The sequence below is a fragment of the Lutra lutra genome, chromosome 10, assembly GCF_902655055.1.
Source record: "Lutra lutra chromosome 10, mLutLut1.2, whole genome shotgun sequence".
Lineage (NCBI taxonomy): Eukaryota > Metazoa > Chordata > Mammalia > Carnivora > Mustelidae > Lutra > Lutra lutra.
Window position 1 is genome coordinate 71,821,376 of NC_062287.1, and position 22,820 is coordinate 71,844,195.

The following is a 22,820-nucleotide window of genomic DNA, read 5'->3' on the forward strand; positions in this document are numbered from 1 at the left end:
GCTTCTCTCTCTGACCTTCTCCTTGCTCATGCTCTCTCTCACTGCCTCTCTCTCAAATAAATAAAATCTTAAAAAAAAAAAAAAAAGGCTTATTAGTTTACGGTCTTACAATCTTCAACTCACCAGCTTGCCTCTTTAAGAAAAAAAAAAAAAAAAGATTTTATTTCAGAGAGAGCACAAGCATGAGGGGTGGGGGCCTGGGGGAACAGAAAGAGCAGTAGCCTCCCTGGTGGGGCTGGATCCCAGGAATCAGAACCTGAGGCGAAGGCAGATGCTTAACTGAGCCACCCAGGTGCCTCTTTTTTATATATTTTTTATTTTTTATTTTTTTATTTTTAAAGATTTTTATTTATTCGACAGATCACAAGTAGGCAGAGAGGCAGGCAGAGAGAGAGAGGAGGAGGAGGCAGGCTCCCCGCCGAGCAGAGAGCCAGATTCGAGGCTCGATCCCAGGACCCTGGGATCATGACCCGAGCCGAAGGCAGAGGCTTTAACCACTGAGCCCCCCAGGCGCCCCCCAGGTGCCTCTTTTAAACAGGATACCCACTTACCTCACTGGGTTAAGAATATTCTGAAAGGACCCAGGTGAGTACATTTTATTTTAACCCATCCAAAGTTGCCAGGCTCAGTCCCTGAGTTCCTCTCACAGACCATTCTTCTGGTTCCCTCTGCTCCAGATAGAACTGTGCTTGCTGTTACCTGAATTCCTTCTTCCTCATCTTTAAGCTTTACCAGCAAGACTGGGATCCAATACCAGTTCTTCCTGAAGCCCTCTCCATACTGCAGAGGAACTTTCTTACACATTCCCGACTAGACTATACGACTACATACACTATCTGGATGGTATTTATCACAGGCCCAGCTCAGTATTAACACTGAATGTTATCGAGAACACTTAAGAAACAGGGAACCTGGGTAGCTCAACGTCTAATTTTGGCTCAGTGGAGCCCTGAATCAGGCTCTGTGCTCAGTCTGCCTGTCCCTCGCCCTCTTTCTCAGTAAATAAATCTTAAAAACAAAAACAAAAGCTTAACATTTTTGTCATGACATCAAAAAAATTAAGTCACAACTTCCTTGTTTCCTCTAGTCCTGCCACCCCCACCTCCATTTAACAACCCCTCATGAAGTTATACACTGCTCAACTAGTTAACAGTGAAAAGATGAAAAAGATAGGTGCTATCTTGTTGCCTCCTGCATGGAATCACACACTTCTCACTGTGCTAACACACTCTCACATCTAAAAAGATCAACATATATTAATCAACTTGTTCTTTTTAGGAAAAGAAATACAAAATATGCTTCTAATTAGACAATGATTTTATTGCTTGAGTACATAGTCAAATTTACGCGACCAGTGCAGAGGCTGTGGATGACTCGCTGAAAAGGAAAAAAAGGGGGAAGAAGAGCTCATTAAAAGAGGTCCTCCATATTCATTCAGACTCTCACACCTATTGGAGCTACTTCTAAACAGCTAAAAATAAACCACAAATATATAAAATGCACTATAATGCCAAGTTCCTGAATTAGTTCATTGTGCCCAAACATAAGGAATGAAGATGGCTCACTCATCTAATGAAGAACCAGCCAACATAAGGAAAAGACCTTCTGGTGGAAAACTGACAATGTCTGGAAATTATTATAGTGAGCAATCTATGCAAACCTGAAGACAACATAAACACAGGGAGCAGAGGTATGAACTGAAACTATACCCCCTATCTAGAAGCAATTTAAAGGGCTTATTAATGTTTTAAAAAATCAGGGATCTGAAAACCACATCCCTTTGCTTGTCTTTGGAAATAAAGTTTCAGTGAACCACAGCCATGCCCATTTGCTTACATACTGTCTACAGCTGCATTCCTCCTAATAATGGCAGAGTTGAAGGGTACCTGACCACGTAGCCATGGCCTAAAACAGCTTTTACTAGAGTTGCTACTGTATTTACTGTATGGCTAACGTCTGCTCTTATTAACAAAAAACGTTAATACTTACTATTTCCAATTGGGGGGGAGGACTCGTTTGGTCTTATAGTATCGAGCCAACCGGTGAATACGGCTCTCTATCAGAATCAGTCGGAATTTAGCATCCTTGTCCTAAAAATAGACAGAATTCAAGAAAAACACTCAAAACATTATCAAACTTTATTTTAACATAAGAATGGACAGATACCATGCAGCCTAATGAAGTTACCCAATGCCCTGTGACAGATTAATAGACTAGGGTTCATGTGGCTCGAATTAAGTCCTTAAGGCGGGGGGGGGGGGGGGGGGGGGGGGGGGGGGGGCTGGGTGGCTCAGTGGGTTTAAGCCTCTGCCTTCGGCTCAGGTCATGATCCCAGGGTCCTGGGATCGAGCCCCACATCGGGCTCTCTGCTCAGCAGGGAGCCTGCTTCCTCTCCTCTCTCTGCCTGCCTCTCTGCCTACTTGTGATCTCTGTCAAATAAAATCTTAAAAAAAAAAAAAAAGTCCTTAAGGGAATTTAAGGTTTCCAGAAATCTTAACATGAATGATTTGCAACACTCTGTAACTAAAAAAAAATAATGAAGCAATAAAACTTTGCAAATAAACACCTTAAAATTGTCAACCAACTGAATATACTGCAGCTACTAGAGCAAAAATCATGCCCCCACAATTTCTTCTGGTACATTTAAAGCAACTGAAGTGTGATAAGTTTGTGCTTTAAGCCTCTTTAGGTAATTCACATCAGATGCCTAATACTTTACTGAAATTAAGTTCATATAAGCAATTCTATTCTCTCACCTTTCTGTTCCTCTCAAGATGCTTTCGAACAGCAACAGCTTTCTTAATCAAATGGTAGAGATCCTCAGGAAGATCAGGAGCGAGTCCTTTGGACTTAAGAATTCTCAAGATTTTATTGCCTGTCACAAAACGTACTTGTGCCACACCATGGGAGTCTCTCAGAATCACACCTGAAAAAGAAGTAATATAAATTCCCCCACCAAACACGCAGCTGAAGCATGTGATGTCAAAGCTCTGAGATCAAGTCATTTTCCAAGTTTTCCTCTGTAAACAGGGTTACTTATCTATCACAGAAACCAACATGAGAATGCATGCAAACCTGAGACATCCAAGGTTGGTTTACCCAACACTTAGAAAAACCCTTCTGGAGGAAACTGCAAATATTTAAAGAACATCATCAGAGCAAACTTGCTGGATTATAGGCCACCAAAGAAATCAATGAGATTCCAGCTATGTGTATTTCCTCAGTAATTAAAACCCAACATTTATTAAGAAATTGTGTCAGACTTTTAAATTTTTTATTTAGATTTTATTGGTCAGAGGGAGAGGGAGAGAGCACAAGCAGGGAGAGTGGCAAACACAGGGAGAAGCAGGCTGCCTGCTCAGCAGGGAGCCCCATGCGGGACTTGATCCCAGTACCCCGATCATGACCCGAGCTGGAGGCAGACACTTAACCCACTGAGCCATCCAGGCGCCCCTGTATCACACGTTCTTGTAAAAACTTTACACGCGTTATTTTTTAATTCTCAAAACAGCACCATCTGAATACTTGACAGTTTATTATCTACTTCCTATAGTGTGTAGTACCTCTGTTAGACTACATAAGCTCCAAGAAGGCACGTATTTTGTCCTTTTCTAGACTACTGTATTCTCAGGGTCCAGACCCACACAGCAGGGGAACATCTGCTGAATGAAACCACTTGCACAAAGTTACACACAACCGAGGTTCAAACCACAATGTAACAAGTGTGACAAATACTCTTGTGTTGCCAATCCCAACTCCTCCATTTAATAGATGAGTGATCTGGGCGAGTTGTATAGCTGCCCAGTGCCTGTTTCCTCAACTGAAGGATGGAGAAAAACTTCGCATTTGAAGGGACAGCGTTCAGAACGAAATGAGGTCGGTAAAGGTAAAATGTCTAGAACATTCAAACTAAGAGAGCACCAAGCCCACAGTAAATACTGATTAAGTTTTGGAGACCATTTTAGTAATTTCCTCCTCTTCCAAATAAGAACCTGAGAGTCCGACGAATGAACACTAGGCCCCGGTCATCGGTAGTAAAGCCAGGAAAAGGAACAAAAGGCTTTCGAAACATATATGCGGCACATTTACCCCCAGCGACTTTCCCAGCAAGTTACATGCGGGCAGGCGGAAGGCGCTACGTTACCCAGGAACACCCACCGATCTGCGAGGGAGTCAGGCCCTTCTTGGCCAGTTTGTAGATCTGCTCCTTCACGTCGTCAGACGTCAACTTCAGCCACTGTTTACGAAAAGAAACTGGCCTTAGGGCGAGAAACCAGGGAGGGTACCGAAGCTCGGCCGTCCTCACCACCCTCAGCGGTGCTCATCATGCACACATGGCCCCCGGTCGGCACCGAGTCTCCCGAGGGATGGAAGGCAGCCCCCTCACCCTTCCCGCCTTTCCCCGCGTGCCCGCAAGCTACTTACGGTGGGAACGCTGCGGCGGTAAGGCAGAGCCGACTGGGACAGGCCCTTCCTGGGGAGAGAAACAGTCTCCGGATGAGGTGGTGGTCAGTGCCACAGCGGCCTAGAAAATCATCCTCTCGACTCGCTGCCCACGCGCTCTCCATTCCCCCAACCCCGCGGCCCAGCCCTGCAACCCGCTCAGAAACCCGAGCTCACCCGGGAGCATGCATGCGACCCATGATGGCGGCGGTCAGGCAGCGAAAAAGAGAGCGAGGGTAGGAACGCCGCAGGAAGCCACCCAGCACACAGGAAGTGACCTCACACGCGTCCCCGTTTCTTGCGTGCAGGAGGCGGGACTACGCTGTGTGTTACCCGGCGGCCGCAGGCTGCCTATCCCGAAATGCACTTCAGCGCGGTACTGCTAGAGTCCTCAATCGACAGGACTACACTTCCCGGCATCCGTCAGGGTTTGAGGAGGCTCGTGGCAGGAGCGGGAAACGAAGATCTCGGCGGCGGACTTTCTGGAGCTGCCTGCGCTAAAATCGTGCAGGTTCGAATCCCGGCCTGGGAGAGCGCAGAGCTGAGGGGTTGGTGGATTTGGTCCCTGTCCTAGAAAGGCCGTTAATGTGCGACACCGCCGCTCAGTGAAGTTCAGCCATAGACAATCGTCCATTCATTCGCCAGCGCCAGGTCTCGTACTAGGACTAGCTACCTCAAAGTCTGCCCCTGCCCGTAATAAACTGGTAAAATACCATGCTAATAAGTGCAACACTGAAAGTCACGGTAGTTACCTCCCAGCCACCCCTACCATTCATTCATTCCTTTCTTTCTTTCTTTTTCTTTCTTTATCTTCTTTCTTCCTTTCTTTTCTTTCTTTTTTTAGATTTTATTTGAGAGAGAGCACGCTCATGAACAGGGAGGGTGAGCAAAGGGGAGGGAGGAGCAGACTCGCCGCTGAGCAGGGAGCAAGACTGGAGGCCCCATCCCAGGACCCTGGGATCATGACGTGAGCAGACGCTCAACGGACTGAACCATCCAGACGCGCCCCCCCCCCCCCCATTCCTTATTTCTAATCCTAATTTAATCTCTGGGGGAGAGATTACTGACCACAGAGAAGAACGCAGGGATTTGAACTAGGCCAGGACGGACCCCTACCCACTACCTACCCCTCCACCTGGTAAACTTGCTCCTTCCCCTACAGGGCGCTGTAGAGCGCTTGGCTGGGCGGGGAGGCATTTTGGGTGGATCCTCATAGCGCTGGGTGCCCCAGTGAGAGAAACTGGCCAACAGGGAAGAGTTTGGAAAACAAGATTGCAGAGGCTGAAGATGGGTGTGGAGATGAAAGTGTGGAGGATGAGAAAGAAAAACACGTATTGAACTCTGGCAAAAGGGAACTGCCACTAGAACTCTTAAGATTTACTCAGTGCTGGTACATAGGAATGAGTTCAAAGAATGGACAAATGAAGGGGCTTGTTCAAAAACAGCATGGCTCTGGGAAGATGGGAGGTCAAATCAGGAAACGTCGGTCAATGTTTTAAGAAACTGGTAAGACTTAGAAACTAAAGTATTAGAACATCCACCTCCACTTTTTCAGCCTATCACTGCCTGATAATTTTCTTCTAAAGCATTAGGAACTCCATTCAAATTGAGTAATCTATTTTCTCCTAGCAAAGATGCATTCAGTTACCAAATTACCGTTAGCCAAATTTACATCTTTAGTGCAGATATGGAATAGATATCTCAAAATTAACAAGGCTCCAGTTCCCAAGCCCCTTACCTAGCCACCTACTCCAAACCCCTTAATTTCAGTTAAATTTCAGTTAAAATTTACATCTTTAGTGCAGATATGGAATAGATATCTCAAAATTAACAAGGCTCCAGTTCCTAAGCCCCTAACCTAGCCACCTACTCCAAACCCCTTAATTTCAGTTAATTTCAATTAAACTACCCACTTGCTCAAACCACAAACCTTGGAATCTCGTTTTTTCTTTTTTTGTGTTACCACTAAGAGTCATCTCAGGTTTACAACAAATATATCATGAATATGTTCGCACTTCTCCATTCCTGCTGCTGTTACCCCAAATCAAGCCACTATCATCCTTCATTTGGACAACTCAGTGGTATCCCAGATGTTTGTGCTTCCACTCATGTCTCCACCTCCAACACATGCAACCCATTCTCCACCTAGCAGTGATCTTTGAAAAAAAAAATTTTTTTTTTTAAAGAATGTATGTTTTTGAGAGAGGGAGCGAGAGCTAGCATGAGTGGGGGTGGGGGAGTGTTGCAGAGGGAGAAGCAGGCCTTCCACTGAGCAGGGAGCCGGGGCAGGACTCCATCCCAGGACCCCAAGATCATGACCTGAGCCAAAGGCAGAAGATGCTTAACCAATGGAGCCACCCAGGCACCCCAAGCACAGTGATCTTTTAAAAACAGAAATTGATGTCCGCCTGGGTGGCTCAGTCGGTTAAGCGCCTGCCTTCCACTTCCAGAGTCCTAAGATGGAGTCCCACATGAGGCTCCTTGCTCAGCGGGGAGCCTGCCCCTCTCACACACCCCCTCCCCCTGCTTGTGCTCAGGCACACTCTCTCTAGCAAATAAATAAATATAAAAAGATAAAAAAATTGGATAATCTATTACTCTTTTGAGTAAATCCCTCCTGTGTTCTCAGTGCATTTAGAATAAAATCCAAACCCTTGATCTTGCCACACCCTTGGTTCTAAACACTCCAGCCACACTTACCCCTTTCTGACTCTTTGAGGTAACAGAGGTGCTCCTTCACTCTTGCGATCACCACTACTTAAACTGCTTTTCCCCAAGGTTTTCTCATGTCTGTCTTTCAGATCCTGACCTCCAGGTCATCTCAAAGGCAGCCTTCCCTGAGAAAGACCATCTAAGGAAGTCCTCCCTTCCAACATAGTGCACAAATCTCTAACATTTTCCTTTCTACTTGCTTGTTTGGTTGTCTGCTTTTTTCATGGCGTCCGGCAACCAGAACAGTGCCTGGCAGGTAGGGAGTTAGTCACTCAATAATTATTTGAATGAACCTAAATATTTTTTCCCCCATTTGAAGATGTCTAGACTACTAACTTTATTTCAGAAGGCAGAAGATAGTGAAAAGAATAAGATCTGGCAAACTAGACCGGATCACAATACATCTGTATGTAATTTGGATCAGGTCAGTTATTTAGTTACATGGGCGTTTAAGCCCTCAAGCATTGCTGGAATGATTTGCCTTGAGCCCCCTGACTTGTCATCACAATTATGTCCTTTAGTGAAATTGACTGAGGGAATAGGATATAACCAACATTAATGCTAGATTGTTTTTTGAGAATGGCACTCTGGTTAAAAAAAAAAAATCACTAGAATTGGTTGCTATAAAGACCCCATAGAACTTTTCTAAGGAGGAATGTTCAATTGAATATTCATGGAATAGGAATTATAACTATTATTTCAGGAGGCTTTTTGTTTTAGTCACCTTTAAGACTTCCACTAGTTTTTTGTTTTTTTCTAATCAGAGAGAGACAGTGAGCTCAAGCGGGTTAAGCGGCAGGCAGAGGGAGAGCAGACCTCCCGCTGAACAGGGGACACCCCCCCTCCCCCCGCCCTGAGATCATGACCTGAGCCAAAGGCAGGCAGACGCTTAAGGACTGAGCCACCCAGGTGCCCCACTTTGAGATCTTTTGTAAATCAAACCTGATTTTTTTTTAAAAGAAAATAATTCTATCTAAAAAGATTTTTTTTTAAAGATTTCATTTATTTATTTGACAGAGAGAGAGAGAGAGAGAGAGATCACAAGTAGGCAGAGAGGCAGACACAGAGAGGGGGGAAGCAGGCTCCCTGCTGAGCAGAGAGCCCGATATGGGACTCAATCCCAGGACCCTGAGATCATGACCTGAGCCGAAGGCAGAGGTTAACCCACTGAGCCAGCCGGGCGCCCCTGTTAACACAATTAATAAAATGAGATTCAGGGATTAAATAGTTCTTAAGGATTGAACTTTTGAGGATTTTATTGGAGAGGGAGAGAGAGTGTGCACATGTGCATGTGGGGGATGCAGAGGGAAAAGGAGAAACAGAAACCCTGCTAAGCGAGAAGCCCAAGGTGGGCTTTATCTCAGGACTCTGGGATGATGACCTGAGCTGATACCAGACACAACTGACTGAGCCATCTATGCACCCATAGGGATTGAACTTTTTAAAAAATTTAAAAAAAAAAAAGATTTTATTTGACAGACAGAGATCACAAGTAGGCAGAGAGGCAGGCAGAGAGAGAGGAGGAAGCAGGCTCCCTGCTGAGCAGAGAGCCCGACGCGGGACTCGATCCCAGGACTCTGGGACCATGACCTGAGCCCAAGATAGACGCTTAAGGACTGAGCCACCCAGGCACCCACCCCTGAGTTTTAGGGTTCTTTAAATACTCTAGATACCAGTGCCTTATTAGATATGATTTGCAAGTATTCTCCCTCATTTGGTAAAATGTCTTTTTACCTGAATGGTGTCCTTTGGTGCACAAAACTTTTTAATTTTGATGAGCCAATTTATTCTATTTTTCTTTTGTTGGTTGGGCTTCTTGTGTCATCCTTACGAAACTCATCTAACCCAGGGTTACAAAGATGTACACCTATGCTTTCTTCTAAGAGTTTATTTTAGCTATGTTTAGGTCTTTGATGTATTTTGAATCTTTGTATATGCTGTTTATAGTCCTACACTTCATTCTTTTGCATGTGGTTAGCTAATTGCCCCAGCACCATTTGTTGAAAAACCTCTTTCCCCATCGGTGGTGGCAGTCTGGTGTCTTTCGTGGATCATGATGCAAACAAAAACAACCAAATACAACCAAAGTTGTTCTAGAAAATAAAAATACAACAACCAAAATTAAAAACTCAATGGATGAGTTAAACAGTTGAAGAAAGAAGTAGTTAACTGGAAAAGAAGTCATAATAAATTATTCAGAACTGAAGAAAAATTTAAGAATAGATTGAATCCTAATAAAATAAAGATTTTTATACCTAAGCCCATCTTAGCTAATATGGATAAGACAAGATTAGCCCTAAGGTAGAAACTATTGAAGTTATGTGATAGATTCATTCATGAAATTCATTACACTGGTGTCTAATTTTGTATATGTCTAAAATTTGCATGATAAAGTATTGTAAAAGAGGATAAAATAAAAATTTTTTTTTTCTTTTTCCTGACAGAAACCCAGCTTCTGATGGAGGTGATAAACCCCCCTAAGAAACTAGCTCTAATTGCTTAAGTTATTACTCTTTCATGGTCTTTGGGCCCTTTTACATGATCTCTTTAGGGTCAGAAAACCATAGCCTCACACTGGTATCATTCTGGAATGATGGAGGTAAGATATTAGAAGAATCTACATTTCAGGATGCCTGGGTGCCTTAGCCGTTAAAGCACTTGCTTTTGGCTTAGGCCACGATCCCAGGGTCCTGGGATCGAGTCCTGCATTGGGCACCCTGCTCAGCTGGGAGCCTGCTTCTTCCTCTTGTCTGCTGCTCCCCCTGCTTGTGCTCTGACAAATGAGTAAAATCTTAAAAAACAAACAAACAAAAAAAACTACATTTCTCTGTTCTGTAGATAGGTATAAGACATGTTCTTACTATACTATTTAATATTTAAGTAAACCACAAAAGGCCAGGGACCATACTTATAGAAATCTGTAAATATTGCATATTTCATCATTCCAATGATATGAAATGGTGATGGGGCTAAGTGGCAATCGAGAACCATAGTTTGGTTTCAAAACCGTAGGTAGAAGTCAGATTTGTCATTTTTAAGGGCAACCAACAGGCCAGGTTTGAAATTCAGGAGTTTTGAACCTAATAAACTCCTGGGTGAGATACGAAGAATACATCAGTGAGTTCATATTAAAGTTTATTAAATTTTTAAAATTTAAGTAAACTCTATGCCCAATGAGGGGCTTGAACTTACCAACCCTAAGATCAAGAGTTGCATGCTCTACCAACTGAGCCAGCCAGGCTCCCCAAGCTCCATCGAAGTTTAGAACCAAAATGTTAATATGTTGATGAGGAAAGAAATGACGGCAGAGTTCCTTTATTCCAGAAATAGTTTAATACAATCGTAGTACAGTTATGAAGTCACATTGAATCCACTGAATATATTCAAGGTATTAATAAAAATATTATACATCTTTACTCACTACCTTAATATAATTAAAGTATTTGGTTCTTATAGATGAGACTACTTGCCATATTCATTCATATCTGCACTGCAGCATGTAAGTAAATCCATGGATTATGGTAGTGGGGCTTTTAGTGCTTTCTGATTTGAAGTCTAAGTATCAAAACTGAATATATTTTTTTAAAATGCCACAATACTTGAATCCTAGAAAGAATAGTCAACCAATTTAAGGCAAGATATTGAAACTTTTATACAACTTTAATTTGAAAAGATGAATACTTTATCAAAGATCATACATGCCTTAACAGTTAGCTACCTATAGATTTTTATAAAGGCAATAATAAAAATGTCAGTGCAAATTCTACCTTGGGTTCCTCAGTAGAGAAAATAATAGGTTCTTGGAGTACTCCATTATTTTCAAATCCCAAAACACTGCAAGAGGAAAGAATTCTGGTGCAGGACTTACATGTAGCATTATTTTTATTCAGTAAAGATAGGTATAAAACATTGTGATTATACATAAAAATTAGTGTCTTGGCCAGTTTGTTTAAACTTTTGCTTCAGATTTACTTTAATGCAAGCTTTAAAAAAAATGTCTAAAAAAAAAAACTGATTTAAAATCTACTTAAAGTAGTAGTGCAAAGAGGCGCCTCTGTCCCTTTTTTTTTTTGGTAAGGGCTGAAGATTAGCGTTTTACAAAGAAATAACTTATATTAAAATATATATAAAATATGTGTATTTTTTAATGACCAAAGAAGGCACAAAATGAGTTAAATTAAGAAAAACATTACCACTTGTCCTGAACTCTGGTTAAACTGTACAGTATTAATCATAATATACATTTTTAGGTAAGAAATCCAGATGTCTTGTAATTGAAAAGTGACACCACATTTTCTACCTCTATTATTTGTGCTAAAAGACACGGCTGTAACAGACTGCAAATAAGCAGTACATACTGCATCCCATTAACAATGACCTTTTACCAAGACAGGTTTGGGTTTTGTTTTTGTTTTTTTTTTCTTTTTTCTTTCTTTTTTTTTTACAGTGGCTATGTGACAATTCATGGAATGGAATTATGTCTCCAAAGCTTAAGTGAAAATATCTAACACTTCTTTATATCTGCAAAAATACTTACACACTTTAAGGAAATGTTCACTGTATGTGGAAAAAGTAAATAAATGGTGGTGCTTTGATTTGCATTTTAATTAAATTATTAAATAGACAACATATTTTAACATTAAGAAAAAAAAAGACATTCATATATCATACTAATGGGGTTTCCTACAAATGGACCATTAGTGTTAGGCACCAAAAATTTCAAGTTTTTTTTTTTTTTTTTAAAAACCTATCTCACTGATACATCCTCAACTGTTCTATTTCTGCTCTACAGGTTTCACCACTTACATTAAACACCTGCACAGTTCATAAAAATTGTTATGGGCAACTGAACTGGAGATTGTCCTTTCTCTGTTGGTATTCTTCATTGCGTATTTTACCAGTTATCTCACAGCAACTAGATTACTACAATCTCTATTACCATTTAAAAAGTGTCTGAAATTCCATTGAGCCATGAGAATTAATATATCAACATATTTACTCAAACTAAACATAAAATTATGTGTGTAGTTGAGTGAATAATAAAAATGAATTTTATCCTTAATGGTTACTGTAGAATAATTTCAATCATGTCCCTTATGATTCTGAATCTCACTGTATTAAGTAATTCATGTGAATGTATAATGTTTACAAATATAAGTAAGATACCTTATAAGACAAACTGCTATAAAAGTCTACATTAAAATTCAGCCTGGACCCTAGAATTCTTGTCCTGGGCCTCCTGTGAAGAGTCTGCCCTATTCATGGAGTTCTACCAAACAGGAATGGGTATGTGAGTGAACAATTTTCACTTGCTTAATAAGTAAGTGGAGTATAGATACATGGGAGGTGGATTACCAAAGTTCAATTCACACTCCTGGGAGTAAATGTAGTATTATAATGGAATGATGGCATTTAGTATACAGTTACATTGATGAATCTCATTCAGTTATGGGGCAACAAAAACATAAATCACCTGTCTGTTTAAGTCACACGAGAAGAAATAAAATCTTTCTGTGGGAAAAACACTAGTAAATGTAGGTAATTCTTTAGTAGGCTGAAAGTGAGTGAAAACTTACTAATTATCAAGTCAGGAAAAAATCAGAATGAAGTGCCAGGGAAGCATATGAAGTTAAGGCACCATTATTTACAACTTCAGTGATTGGCACTTATTCTGAAAAAGGTTTTAAAGACATGAGTGATAAAAAGCAGTATTATTTTCCCCTACTTCTATAAACTACATAGTAGTTCTGCACATAACTATTATTTGTGCTTTGCTTTCGGCCCTGTGAATAGCAGCTGCATTTTCTGGTAACATCCTGCACCTTCCCTTTCCTTTGGTGTTTGTGAACACACACAGTGGTAAAGGCTGTAAAGGGTGCAAAACAGGAAAACATGCTGTGTCTGTGTAAGAAACAATGTAAAACAGATGGCTGAATTGACACCGTACTGTACTATCAGACCAAACTAAAGCTATTACTCTGAAAGGATTAAATCCTTCACCAACTCAAGAGTCTTTTTCAGGACTTACTGTATATTAAGTTTAGGGTTTATAGCCTTCTATATGACTTTAAAACAGCAATGGCTTCAACTAGCTCATAAAAGTTAATTATGTGACTGTTGGTCCAACAGATGTGTTGAAATGCAGTAAGTACATTTACTTCATAATTTCTAAGTTTAAAAATATTATACAAAGTTCCCAAGTGTGTGTGTGTTTAAGTGTTTATAACTATTCTTGCTTTCAAAGCTCAGAAATTCACTAGCTTACAAATAGGTTGCTGCAGCAGTCAGCTGATACCACTTAACTGTCTCTTTGCTCAAGTTGAAATCTTTTAAAGGCAGGGTCACTCCACCGAGGAAAAAATTCTCCCGCAGAGACTCTGCACTGAGAACACTGAGTTGAAGTTCTCTTTGTCTTAGGGTTTCCTTGCTATATCCACTGTACACAAGCTAGAGCAAAGGCAAAAAGAAAACAGTAAGTTACAAATTTTTTTGTTTGCTTGGTTTCTTGGATTATTTTAAGTAAAAACAGAAGTGAGATTAGTAGTTAAAGAGACAACAATTAACATAGATTATGACATGTTTAGTAGAATTTGCCTCATATTTAGATGCACATTTTGTATTTCAGGAGTCTTAGATTTTATTATCATTCCTCTGAATGTCTGACATAGAAATGCACAGAGTAGAAAATTATTATTGTCTAAACACTGACAACATGGATTTTCTGAGTTGGAGTTATGGGGAAGGGAAATGCAATTACAAGGCGGCATGCCTTGAGATGGTCTGACACCTGGGAAGAGAATGGAAGGTAGCAAGTGGGGATAACACAGCTATTTTACAAAATATGAGGGATTAGAATTTCTTTTTGTTGTCTTTTTTTTCTGTTAGATTTTATATGCCATGAAATAATTTCTGATTATCCATATTTCAGTGCAAATTCACCAACTACCAATACAGCTTACAGCAAATCTAGAATGCTAAAAATTAGCTCTCTAACACACCACATTCAGCCCTTAGAACTTTTTTTCAGCAAGGCCTCATCCTAATTCACCAACTACCAATACAGCTTACAGCAAATCTAGAATGCTAAAAATTAGCTCTCTGACACACCACATTCAGCACTTAGAACTTTTTTCCAGCAAGGCCTCATCCTAACTTCTAAGAAAGATCTCTTTAATCTAGTCCTTCTTATTGTTTGACTAATAAAAATTAAAAACTGACCACATTTCATTTCTTGAAAAGTATACTAACTAGGAAACAAACCAATACTTCTTTTTGAGAATAACACCAACTTGTCTTCACTAAACATTGTATATGCTTTTCAAGAGCTACAAGGCTGTTCTGCGGTTTTAACAAACTTAAAACCTGATGAAAATCCACATTTATTTCCAGACATTTTTGTGTGGATGTGATGTTAATGTACACAAATAGTGTGGTGCTTATCCTAAAATGTATTTGACTAAAGGTTAGCAGGTTTTAATAGATGAGTAAATTCATAAGGTGACCATGAATAGCTCAGCAAAGTCACAGTTTTGCTCCATCCTGTTCAGCTGATGCTTTGCTTACTGCTTTTAGCGTAGAGCACCTATCTAAAGTGGCTTGCTGACAGCCTGAAATGAATTAGGAGGATAATTTTGAAACTATATCCTATCAAACAAAGGTAAAGTTAGTGAAGATGTTTTAAAAGGATAAACAGGAAGGGCTTTTGAGAACTTCAGTTATCTGAGGGGCTGCCACAGAGGAGAAAGACTAAATTCTGTATAGTTCCAAGTCATACAACTGAGACCCACAGGTGCAAACTACAGGCAGTGAAGATTCAGCCCAGTATTTAAAAAAAATAAAAAATAAAATATATATATATTTTTAATATATATATATATATATATATATATATATATATATATATATGCTGTAACTGCCTAAAACAAAGTGGATGGACTAGAAGTATTTCAGCATAGACTGGATAACCACTTCTTGAAAATGTTGTAGAGGGAGTTCAGTCACCGGAAAGGTGGTTGAAGATAACTCCTAAGATCTTTTTAGAACCCAAGGCTCAATGATGGTTTAATTCTGCAACATTTGATAAGTATCACTAGATTGTTACTGATTGGCTTTACTAGTACAATAAATAGTTCTGAATCTGGTACCTAAAATTTTTAAATTTAAACTGTTCAAAATTTAAAGAACAAATCTAAGATATTTTTAGAAATGACTTTAACTTACCATCTCATTGAATGTTGGATTCCTGGTTTTTCGTGAAATTTTCGTTTTACGTTTGGATGTTTTGTGGGTATCTGGAAGTAGGTATGTTTTGACGTATGGATTTGGATCAGCTCCATCCTCAGTAACCTATAAAGAAAAGTTTTCCCTTAATAGTAATGCTTCCTACCAAGGTATAGGTCTTCTCTACAATCATTATTTATAATCACTCACAAGGTCTTTGATGTGCATCACCATGATGAAAAGAGTACCATTTCGGTAAGAGATAGATAATTTCACTGCTCCTCCAATTTGGCCTGGAGTAGGACTGAATGGACCTGCATCTGAAAATAAAAATACAATCATCTTTATTTTATCTTGCTTATTAGTGGTACAAACTATGACAAAAAAATTTTGCTTTAATTCCAGGATCATCCTATGTGGGGAAAGGAAAAGGTAAATAACTTAGTAGGCCACTGATTTGTAGTTCTTTAATAATCACATTCTATTAGGAAAATTATGTTTATCCAGAAATTGACAGGCTTAAAAGGACTATCCTCTCATTCTCACTGGAGTATAGCCAGTAACCCCACTGTCACTGTACCACATTCACTGAGAAATTATTAACTTGCAAGTCATAGGGAAGCCATCAATTATCGATAAAGAGAAAAAATAATCTCACCTGCAGACCTAGCTATTCCTTCAGCTTTTTCATCACGAAGTAAAGGATGGAAAAAAGTACAAACAAGATCACACTAAGAAGAGAAAAAAAATGTATTAATTTAAATAGCATGTAGCACCAAGAAAAGAATATTCTTTTTCAATTAGGACAGTCACCTCTGCTACATCGGTTGAAGCACTCATCAAACTCTGTAAATAACTGTTTAACTCAATTTTCCTTTTGGCTGCTACATCTTTTATGTGTGTTCTTCCTAGAACCATCCTATTAGGAAAGCTACAAAAGAAAACACAAGGGGGATTTAAATTATTTCACTTGGAAGTATTTATAGAATTAGCACAATATTTATTTAGAAATATATATATTTTAAAAATATATATACTTAAATACAAAGTGGAATTTTAATCTACTAGAAATTAAATTTCTGTAATTTCTTTTCAAGTACTGGAGATGAAATAGTTCAAGTACTTGTTAGCCTTTTATAAACCGTGATATAAAAGAGACACTATTTTGCTATTTATTACTTATTTTCTACTGTTTTTTTTCCTAAAGATTAATCTGTTTACAAATATTTTTGCATATCTTATCCTCCAAAATCATTACTCAATCAGCCACAGTTCCTGTTGATATCAGTCCCATACCCTTGTCAACACTTTGTCCACAAGTGACATAGGGCCCAAATCAAGAATAATCTTAACTTTGCTTATTTTGCTAGCAAAGAAAAATGATACCGCATGTGGAAATAAACTGATACCCACACTTTGTTGACTCTTCATTTCTGAAATCTAGTCTAAGAAGAGTATGAGCAGCCTGACACCAGAAATCTATTGGTCATTAGCTACATTAAAAATGAGGGTTTTAAAAGGGTTAACAGATAGAAAACTAAGTACTAAGATTTTGACCAACAATCTCACTGCCTCAGCTTATTCTTTTTTAGAGGGGCTCGGTATGGCCATAATTATTTCTACAGTGATTTAAAATCCGATTTTGCTAAAACCAAGATTCCAAATTATTATGTTATGTTGCAGACTATGGTAGAGACAAATAATTAAAAGATTCTACAATTAAGAGAGCTTGGGTGGCTCAGTTGGTTAAACATCTACCTTCAGCTCAGGTCATGATCCCAGGGTCCTGGGAAGAGTCCCACATCAGGCTCCCTGCCCGTCAGGGAGCCTGCTTCTCCCTCTCTCCCACCTCCCCACTCCCCCACCACCTACTTGTGCTCTCTCTCTAATAAATAAAATTTTTAAAATAGATAGATGAACAAACAAACAAACAAAAGATTCTACTAAGTTCCTTGACCTCACTGTAAAGGTAGTTGCAGTAACAATTTACCTAATCCGGTATGACTTCAAACAAACAAACAAACAAACAAAAAAAAAAAAAGAAAAAGAAAGAAAGAAAAGCTTCAACTGAAATTAGAAAACTAGAAAATCCCCAACTTTAAGTTTAGGATCCCATTTATTCAGTTTATTCACTCAGCAGGATCTTACAGTTCCCTGTCTATGGATAGTACTGTTATCAGGTCCTTGGGATACAGAGAAAAGTCAGTCACACATGGTCCATTGTATCTTACTAAATGTTTACACAAAGCTTTCGAGTGACACATGGTAAGAAATTGTTTCCTATAAAAAAAGGATTAATGTACAAAAATGGGAACATACCCTGGTAACTTCCAAAGTGGAAAAATAATACTGAGCTTATTGTGAAGTTCCTGAAATTCATCGAAAGTCCGGAACACAAATGATGGTTCTAACTGTCCTTCCCTCAAAATTCGGACTACATAAATCTGAAAAGAAACCACACCCCAAACAGATTAAGACAAACAAAACAAAACAAAAAAGCCTTTCCCGACAGAAAATTTACAGCTTGGTCAAGTGCTTTTAACTTAGTAGTATATATGTCACTGAGAGGAAAGCACATACATGAAAGTCATTGTATTTATAGACATCTAACTAAATCTAAGAGTGATATTAACCACTGTACGATATATAAACAAGAACTGGAAAGTGAAAATCATTTATTTCCAGGATTATATATAATAAATGTACTTCCTGAAATTTATAAATTTAGGACATTTCCAATGAACACATTAATAAGCTCCTTTAAGAGCATAAATGAGAAAGGCAAAATTTATGGTGGCAGGAGGATGAGAAAAGACTTGTCTAACTGGATATTTAAAGTATTATAAAGTCAGAGTACTTTACAGAATAAAATACTGGTGTAGAAAAAAACTATTTCTACAGAAGACCAGAAATAAATTCAGTACATTTAAAATATGCTAACATTATAATATCTATAACATAACATAAATCATTGGGGGAAAGAATGGAATATTCAATGAAATGGTGTTAGGATAAAATACTAAACTTACAAAAATTTACTAACAATAAATAGGTGAAAATTAAAATAATAAAGTTGCTTTCTAAAATATCAGTTTGTCAAGGATTTAAAGACTACTGCAGGGTGCCTAGGTGGCTCAGTTGGTTAAGCGACTGTCTTCAGGTCATGAACCGGGAGTCCCAGGATTAGTACCGAATCCAGCTCCCTGCTCAGTGGGGTGTTTGCTTCTCCCTGACCCTCCCCTTCTCATGCGCTCTCTCTCATTCTCTCTTTCAAATAAATAAATACAATCTTAAAAAAAAAAAAAAAGAAAAAAAATAGACTGCTGTAAAGTATTTCCCAATAAAATTATGAGCACAATGATGATAATGCTATTCATGGGGTGGTGGAAAGCATATTGAAGATCTTGCTTTTGTTCAAACTTGAATTTTATATGTGTGTGTGTTTAATAATACTTCATCCCTAGAAAGTGGAATGAGAACTGAAGATTTTATGTGTTTTTACATAGGTGGATTTTGTTAGTGAGCAAGCTTTACCTTAAAATTAAGAACAAATTGAAGAAAGGAGAAAAAGCAAAATACCACCTTGTCTCTGGAAGGAATAATACTGTTTGTCCCCCATAGTTTGGGAGCAAATTTACCAATAAATAAATACCAAAAACCAATTAGGGATTCCTCAATTATTTGTTTATTTTTGGACCATCCATGGAGGAAAGACATACGAAAAGAAAAACAAGCATGCGTGCATTAGTCTCTACAAATACCAAAACCGAACTTACATAATGTTTATCTGGGTTGTATTTCTTATGATAAGTGAAAACAGAGACTTCCTTGATTCGACCATCTTGTCTAAATGAGTATGTTTTGGGCGAAAATGAAAGGATGGGCTCATCATTGGAAGGAAGACCAGAAAAACGCAACTGAGCAAGATTGTGAATGAAGAAGTTAAACTTTGTGGCAATGCTTCCCAAACTTGATTCAATAAGCCTACAAAAAATCAGAAAATATGTTAATAGTAAATATTCATGAGAAAACATGTTCAGTTCTTTGAACATAATAAAGGATAAAGACATTTTCATACCTTTTAAAAAAAAGTTAAGATTTTATTTTTAAACTACACCCAATGTGGGGCTCAAATTTACAACCCTGAGATCAAGAATCTCACACTCCATCAACTGAGCCAGCCAGGAGCCCATTAAATTCTTTTTTGTTTAATCTATCTACCTATCAACCAAGATATGTAAATCTCCTTTTAAAGTAAGCTCTAAGCTCTAGGCCTGGGTGGCTCAGATGGTAAAGCACCGACTCTTGATTTCTGTTCAGGTCATGATCTCAGGGTTTTAAGACAGCCCTATCTCGGGCTGCAGGGAGCCTCCTTAAACTTATCTCTCTCCACCTCTCCCTCTGTTCCTCCCCTACCCCATAAGTAAACTTTAGACCCAACTCGGAGCTTGAACTTAACAATCCTGAGATCAAGAGTCACATGCTCTACTGACTGAGCCAGTCGGGCGCCCCCATTTTCATTCCTTTTAAAATATTAAGCATATTCTCACTTTGCCAGGATTTTCCCTTGTTCTTTAGGCCAAAAACCTATTAAAAGATAGTCCATCCCAACAAAATGTTTTAGCACAAGAAAGTGTCTATTCCATCCCACCCCACAGTCTCCCAAGAAATGATGCTGTATTTCTTGAGCTCTGTGGGATCTAACATTAACTTAAAAACTATTAGGGATAGAAGATGATTGGTATAATGCCAAAAAAGATGATCATTATTTAATTCCCTTTTAATAAATAGGGAAGTTGAAAACAGGTATAGAAAAGGAAGCACTGAAAGTAATCCAGGGGTGCCTAGGTGGCTCAGTCGTTAAGCATCTGCCTTCGGCTCAGGTCATGATCCCAGGGTCCTGAGATCGAGCCCCATGTTGGGCTCCCTGCTCAGCGGGAAGCCTGCTACTCCCTCTCCCACTCCCCTTGCTTGTGTTCCCTCTCTCGCTGTGTCTCTCTCTGTCAAATAAGTAAAATCTTGTGAAATAAAAAAGTAATCCAAATTTAATAAAATCTTTTCTATCAAATAGTAGTAGAATCTGGTATCAGACTTCTTCAAATAATTGTAATTTCCCTCAGTTGGAAAAAGAAGTTTTGACAAATAGGGAGTTTCATGGTAACAAATCTGGAAAGCAGGCTTGGATAAAACATTTTAGGCATGCAAAAAAAAAAAAAAAATACTGTCTCAGAAGCAGGATAAAGAAATCCAGAAAGAGGAAAGAGATTCAAAAAAGAAAAGTCTAGAACTTCACACAAAGGTTCTTGCTTTGCTATGGACTGAATATTTGTATCCTCCAAAATTCCTATGTTGAGCCCCAACCCCACACGGCCTTTATGGAGTCAGTAATCAATATTAGATGCAGTCTTAAGGATAAAACTGATCCAAAAGAATTAGTGTTCTTATGAGAAGAGACAAGAAAGTTGATGCTTTCTTGCTCTTTATCTCCTCCTTTCCTGTGAGGAAACACAATAAGGCAGTAGTTCACCAGGAAGGGAATAAGCTGGCACCTTGATTCTAGGACTTCCCAGCCTCTAGAAGTAAGAGAAAATAAGTGTCTATTGTTTAAGCCATGTCATCTATGATTATTTTGTTATGGCAGCTCAAGCAGACCAATACCTGCCTGCTTTATAGTTTTGCCTAGAGAAGCCAGTGAATCTCTTTTGAAAAACAAAACAAAACCCATCAATACCTAAATTATCAGGATTAGTTTGGAAGGCTATACAAAAGTCAGCTTCCTTCAATTCAATTCAGCCCAGACTCTTGAGACTAGAGAAGTCCAGTCCAGTTTTCTCTTTTCCACTGAGAGGAAGAAGGCAAGAGAAAAGAGAAAAGAACATGAGCTCTTGGGTCCCTCCCTTCTGTGGCATAATAATGATGTGGTATCACTAGATAGTGACCAACCTGGTCACCAGACTTTTAGAACATACTTGCCAGGAAGATCTGCTTTTTTTTTTTTTTTTAAAGGTTTTAATTTATTTATTTGACAGACAGAGATCACAAGTAGGCAGAGAGGCAGGCAGAGAGAGAGAGAGAAGATGAAGCAGGCTCCCTGCGGAGCAGACAGCCCGACGCGGGGCTCGATCCCAGGACCCTGGGATCATGACCTGGGCCGAAGGCAGAGGCTTTAACCCACTGAGCCACTGAGGCGCCCCAGAAGATCTGCTTTTAAAGCAAAAATGACAAGTTCAAATGCCAGCAATTAATATATGTATTTTAAGTACTACATCATATAGTAACAATTTACTATAGCAGTGTCCCAGAGTTTGCAGTTTTAATTATTTATGGTATCCATGAAAATGGTTATGGCAAAATCCTGAAAAACAGATTAGTACAGGTATTATTTTAGGGGAAACCCCCCCCCACACACATCCTTGTACTTGGCACTATAGAAAATATGCTTTGCAGAAATAGGTCATAAATAGGATGATTATAATTCAAGTCATATACTAAATAAAACCTGAGTCATTTTGAAAAATAAATCTTTTAGTGTTATTGCAAATCCTTTACATTTATTCAGTAAAAAACCTTCTGACATAAAATATACTTTTGATAAACCTACTATTTACTAATACTGTGAATCACAATTATTTCCTAAAAATCAGATTCGGATATATAGCATTTGTTTAAACTAAGGAAAACAAATCAAAGCTCTATGCCTTCTCCAACATATTTAAATATGCCTTACCTAGTAAAGAAAATTGTAGCTTCTGCATCTGTAGTTTGTGGCTGAAGTGCATCTCTAACATATTTCAAGTCTTGAATACTTGTAAGTTCTGGTAACCCTGAAGGAATCATCTACAGAAAGGGAAAAAGAGTTTGTGAGTTACTTTTTAAAAGTCTATTCCCCACCCATCCCTTAAAAGCTGGTCAAGTAATTAGAACTAAAGCAAACAAAGTAATCACAGTTTTGAGGAATTTATATTAGTCTTATAGGCACCTAAGTGATTCAGTTAAAATGAGAAAAACTGAGGTCATATAAGTCAATTGTTGGAAGTCACAAAGCCAATTTATGGAATAAAACCTGTGAAATCCAGACCTTTTGTCTAGTCCTTTTTTTTTTTTTTAAATCAGGTTGTCTCAATCATAGCAGAGGTTTAACTTAATACACACCCAGAAAAGTACAGAAATCTGAACACACCAAAATTAAGACACAAAATATGTTCCAGCATCCCAGATGGCTCTCAGGATCCCTTTTAGTCAGTTACTTTTACTCCATACCTCCAAGGTAGATGTGACTTACATTTTATATTTTATATAAATGATGTCTGGCAATTTTTGAATATTTGGTAACACTATTTCTGACATTTGAAACTACAGTAAATTTTATTCCAAAATATCCTTCTTTAGCTATTGAAACAGAACATTAATGTAAATTAATTAAGGGCTTGTAAAAGAACACAGTT

General features: G+C 38.7%; 2 protein-coding genes across 5 annotated transcripts in view; both read right to left on the reverse strand.

The window, feature by feature from the left end:
* Nucleotides 1-1,299: 1,299 nt before the first annotated feature.
* Nucleotides 1,300-4,760, reverse strand: RPS13 (ribosomal protein S13). Its single transcript, XM_047690467.1, has 6 exons — nucleotides 4,621-4,760; nucleotides 4,426-4,474; nucleotides 4,159-4,237; nucleotides 2,757-2,926; nucleotides 1,990-2,090; nucleotides 1,300-1,377 (listed from the first exon to the last, which is right to left on the reverse strand). Exons 1-6 carry the CDS (start codon nucleotides 4,641-4,643, stop codon nucleotides 1,344-1,346), a joined length of 456 nt encoding a protein of 151 aa, XP_047546423.1. The 5' UTR covers nucleotides 4,644-4,760; the 3' UTR covers nucleotides 1,300-1,343.
* Nucleotides 4,761-10,465: 5,705 nt separating this feature from the next.
* The window catches only part of PIK3C2A (phosphatidylinositol-4-phosphate 3-kinase catalytic subunit type 2 alpha), a 104,475-nt gene continuing 92,120 nt past the window's right edge, over nucleotides 10,466-22,820 (reverse strand). For all 4 annotated transcript variants that reach the window (XM_047690447.1, XM_047690444.1, XM_047690445.1 and 1 more), the window contains exons 26-33: nucleotides 22,103-22,212; nucleotides 19,152-19,359; nucleotides 17,695-17,819; nucleotides 16,189-16,306; nucleotides 16,034-16,106; nucleotides 15,586-15,695; nucleotides 15,376-15,501; nucleotides 10,466-13,602 (exon numbers count right to left, since the gene is read on the reverse strand). In XM_047690447.1, the coding sequence (XP_047546403.1) occupies nucleotides 13,417-13,602; nucleotides 15,376-15,501; nucleotides 15,586-15,695; nucleotides 16,034-16,106; nucleotides 16,189-16,306; nucleotides 17,695-17,819; nucleotides 19,152-19,359; nucleotides 22,103-22,212 (1,056 nt within the window). In that variant the 3' untranslated portion in view covers nucleotides 10,466-13,416. The remainder of the gene's footprint in view (nucleotides 13,603-15,375; nucleotides 15,502-15,585; nucleotides 15,696-16,033; nucleotides 16,107-16,188; nucleotides 16,307-17,694; nucleotides 17,820-19,151; nucleotides 19,360-22,102; nucleotides 22,213-22,820) is intronic.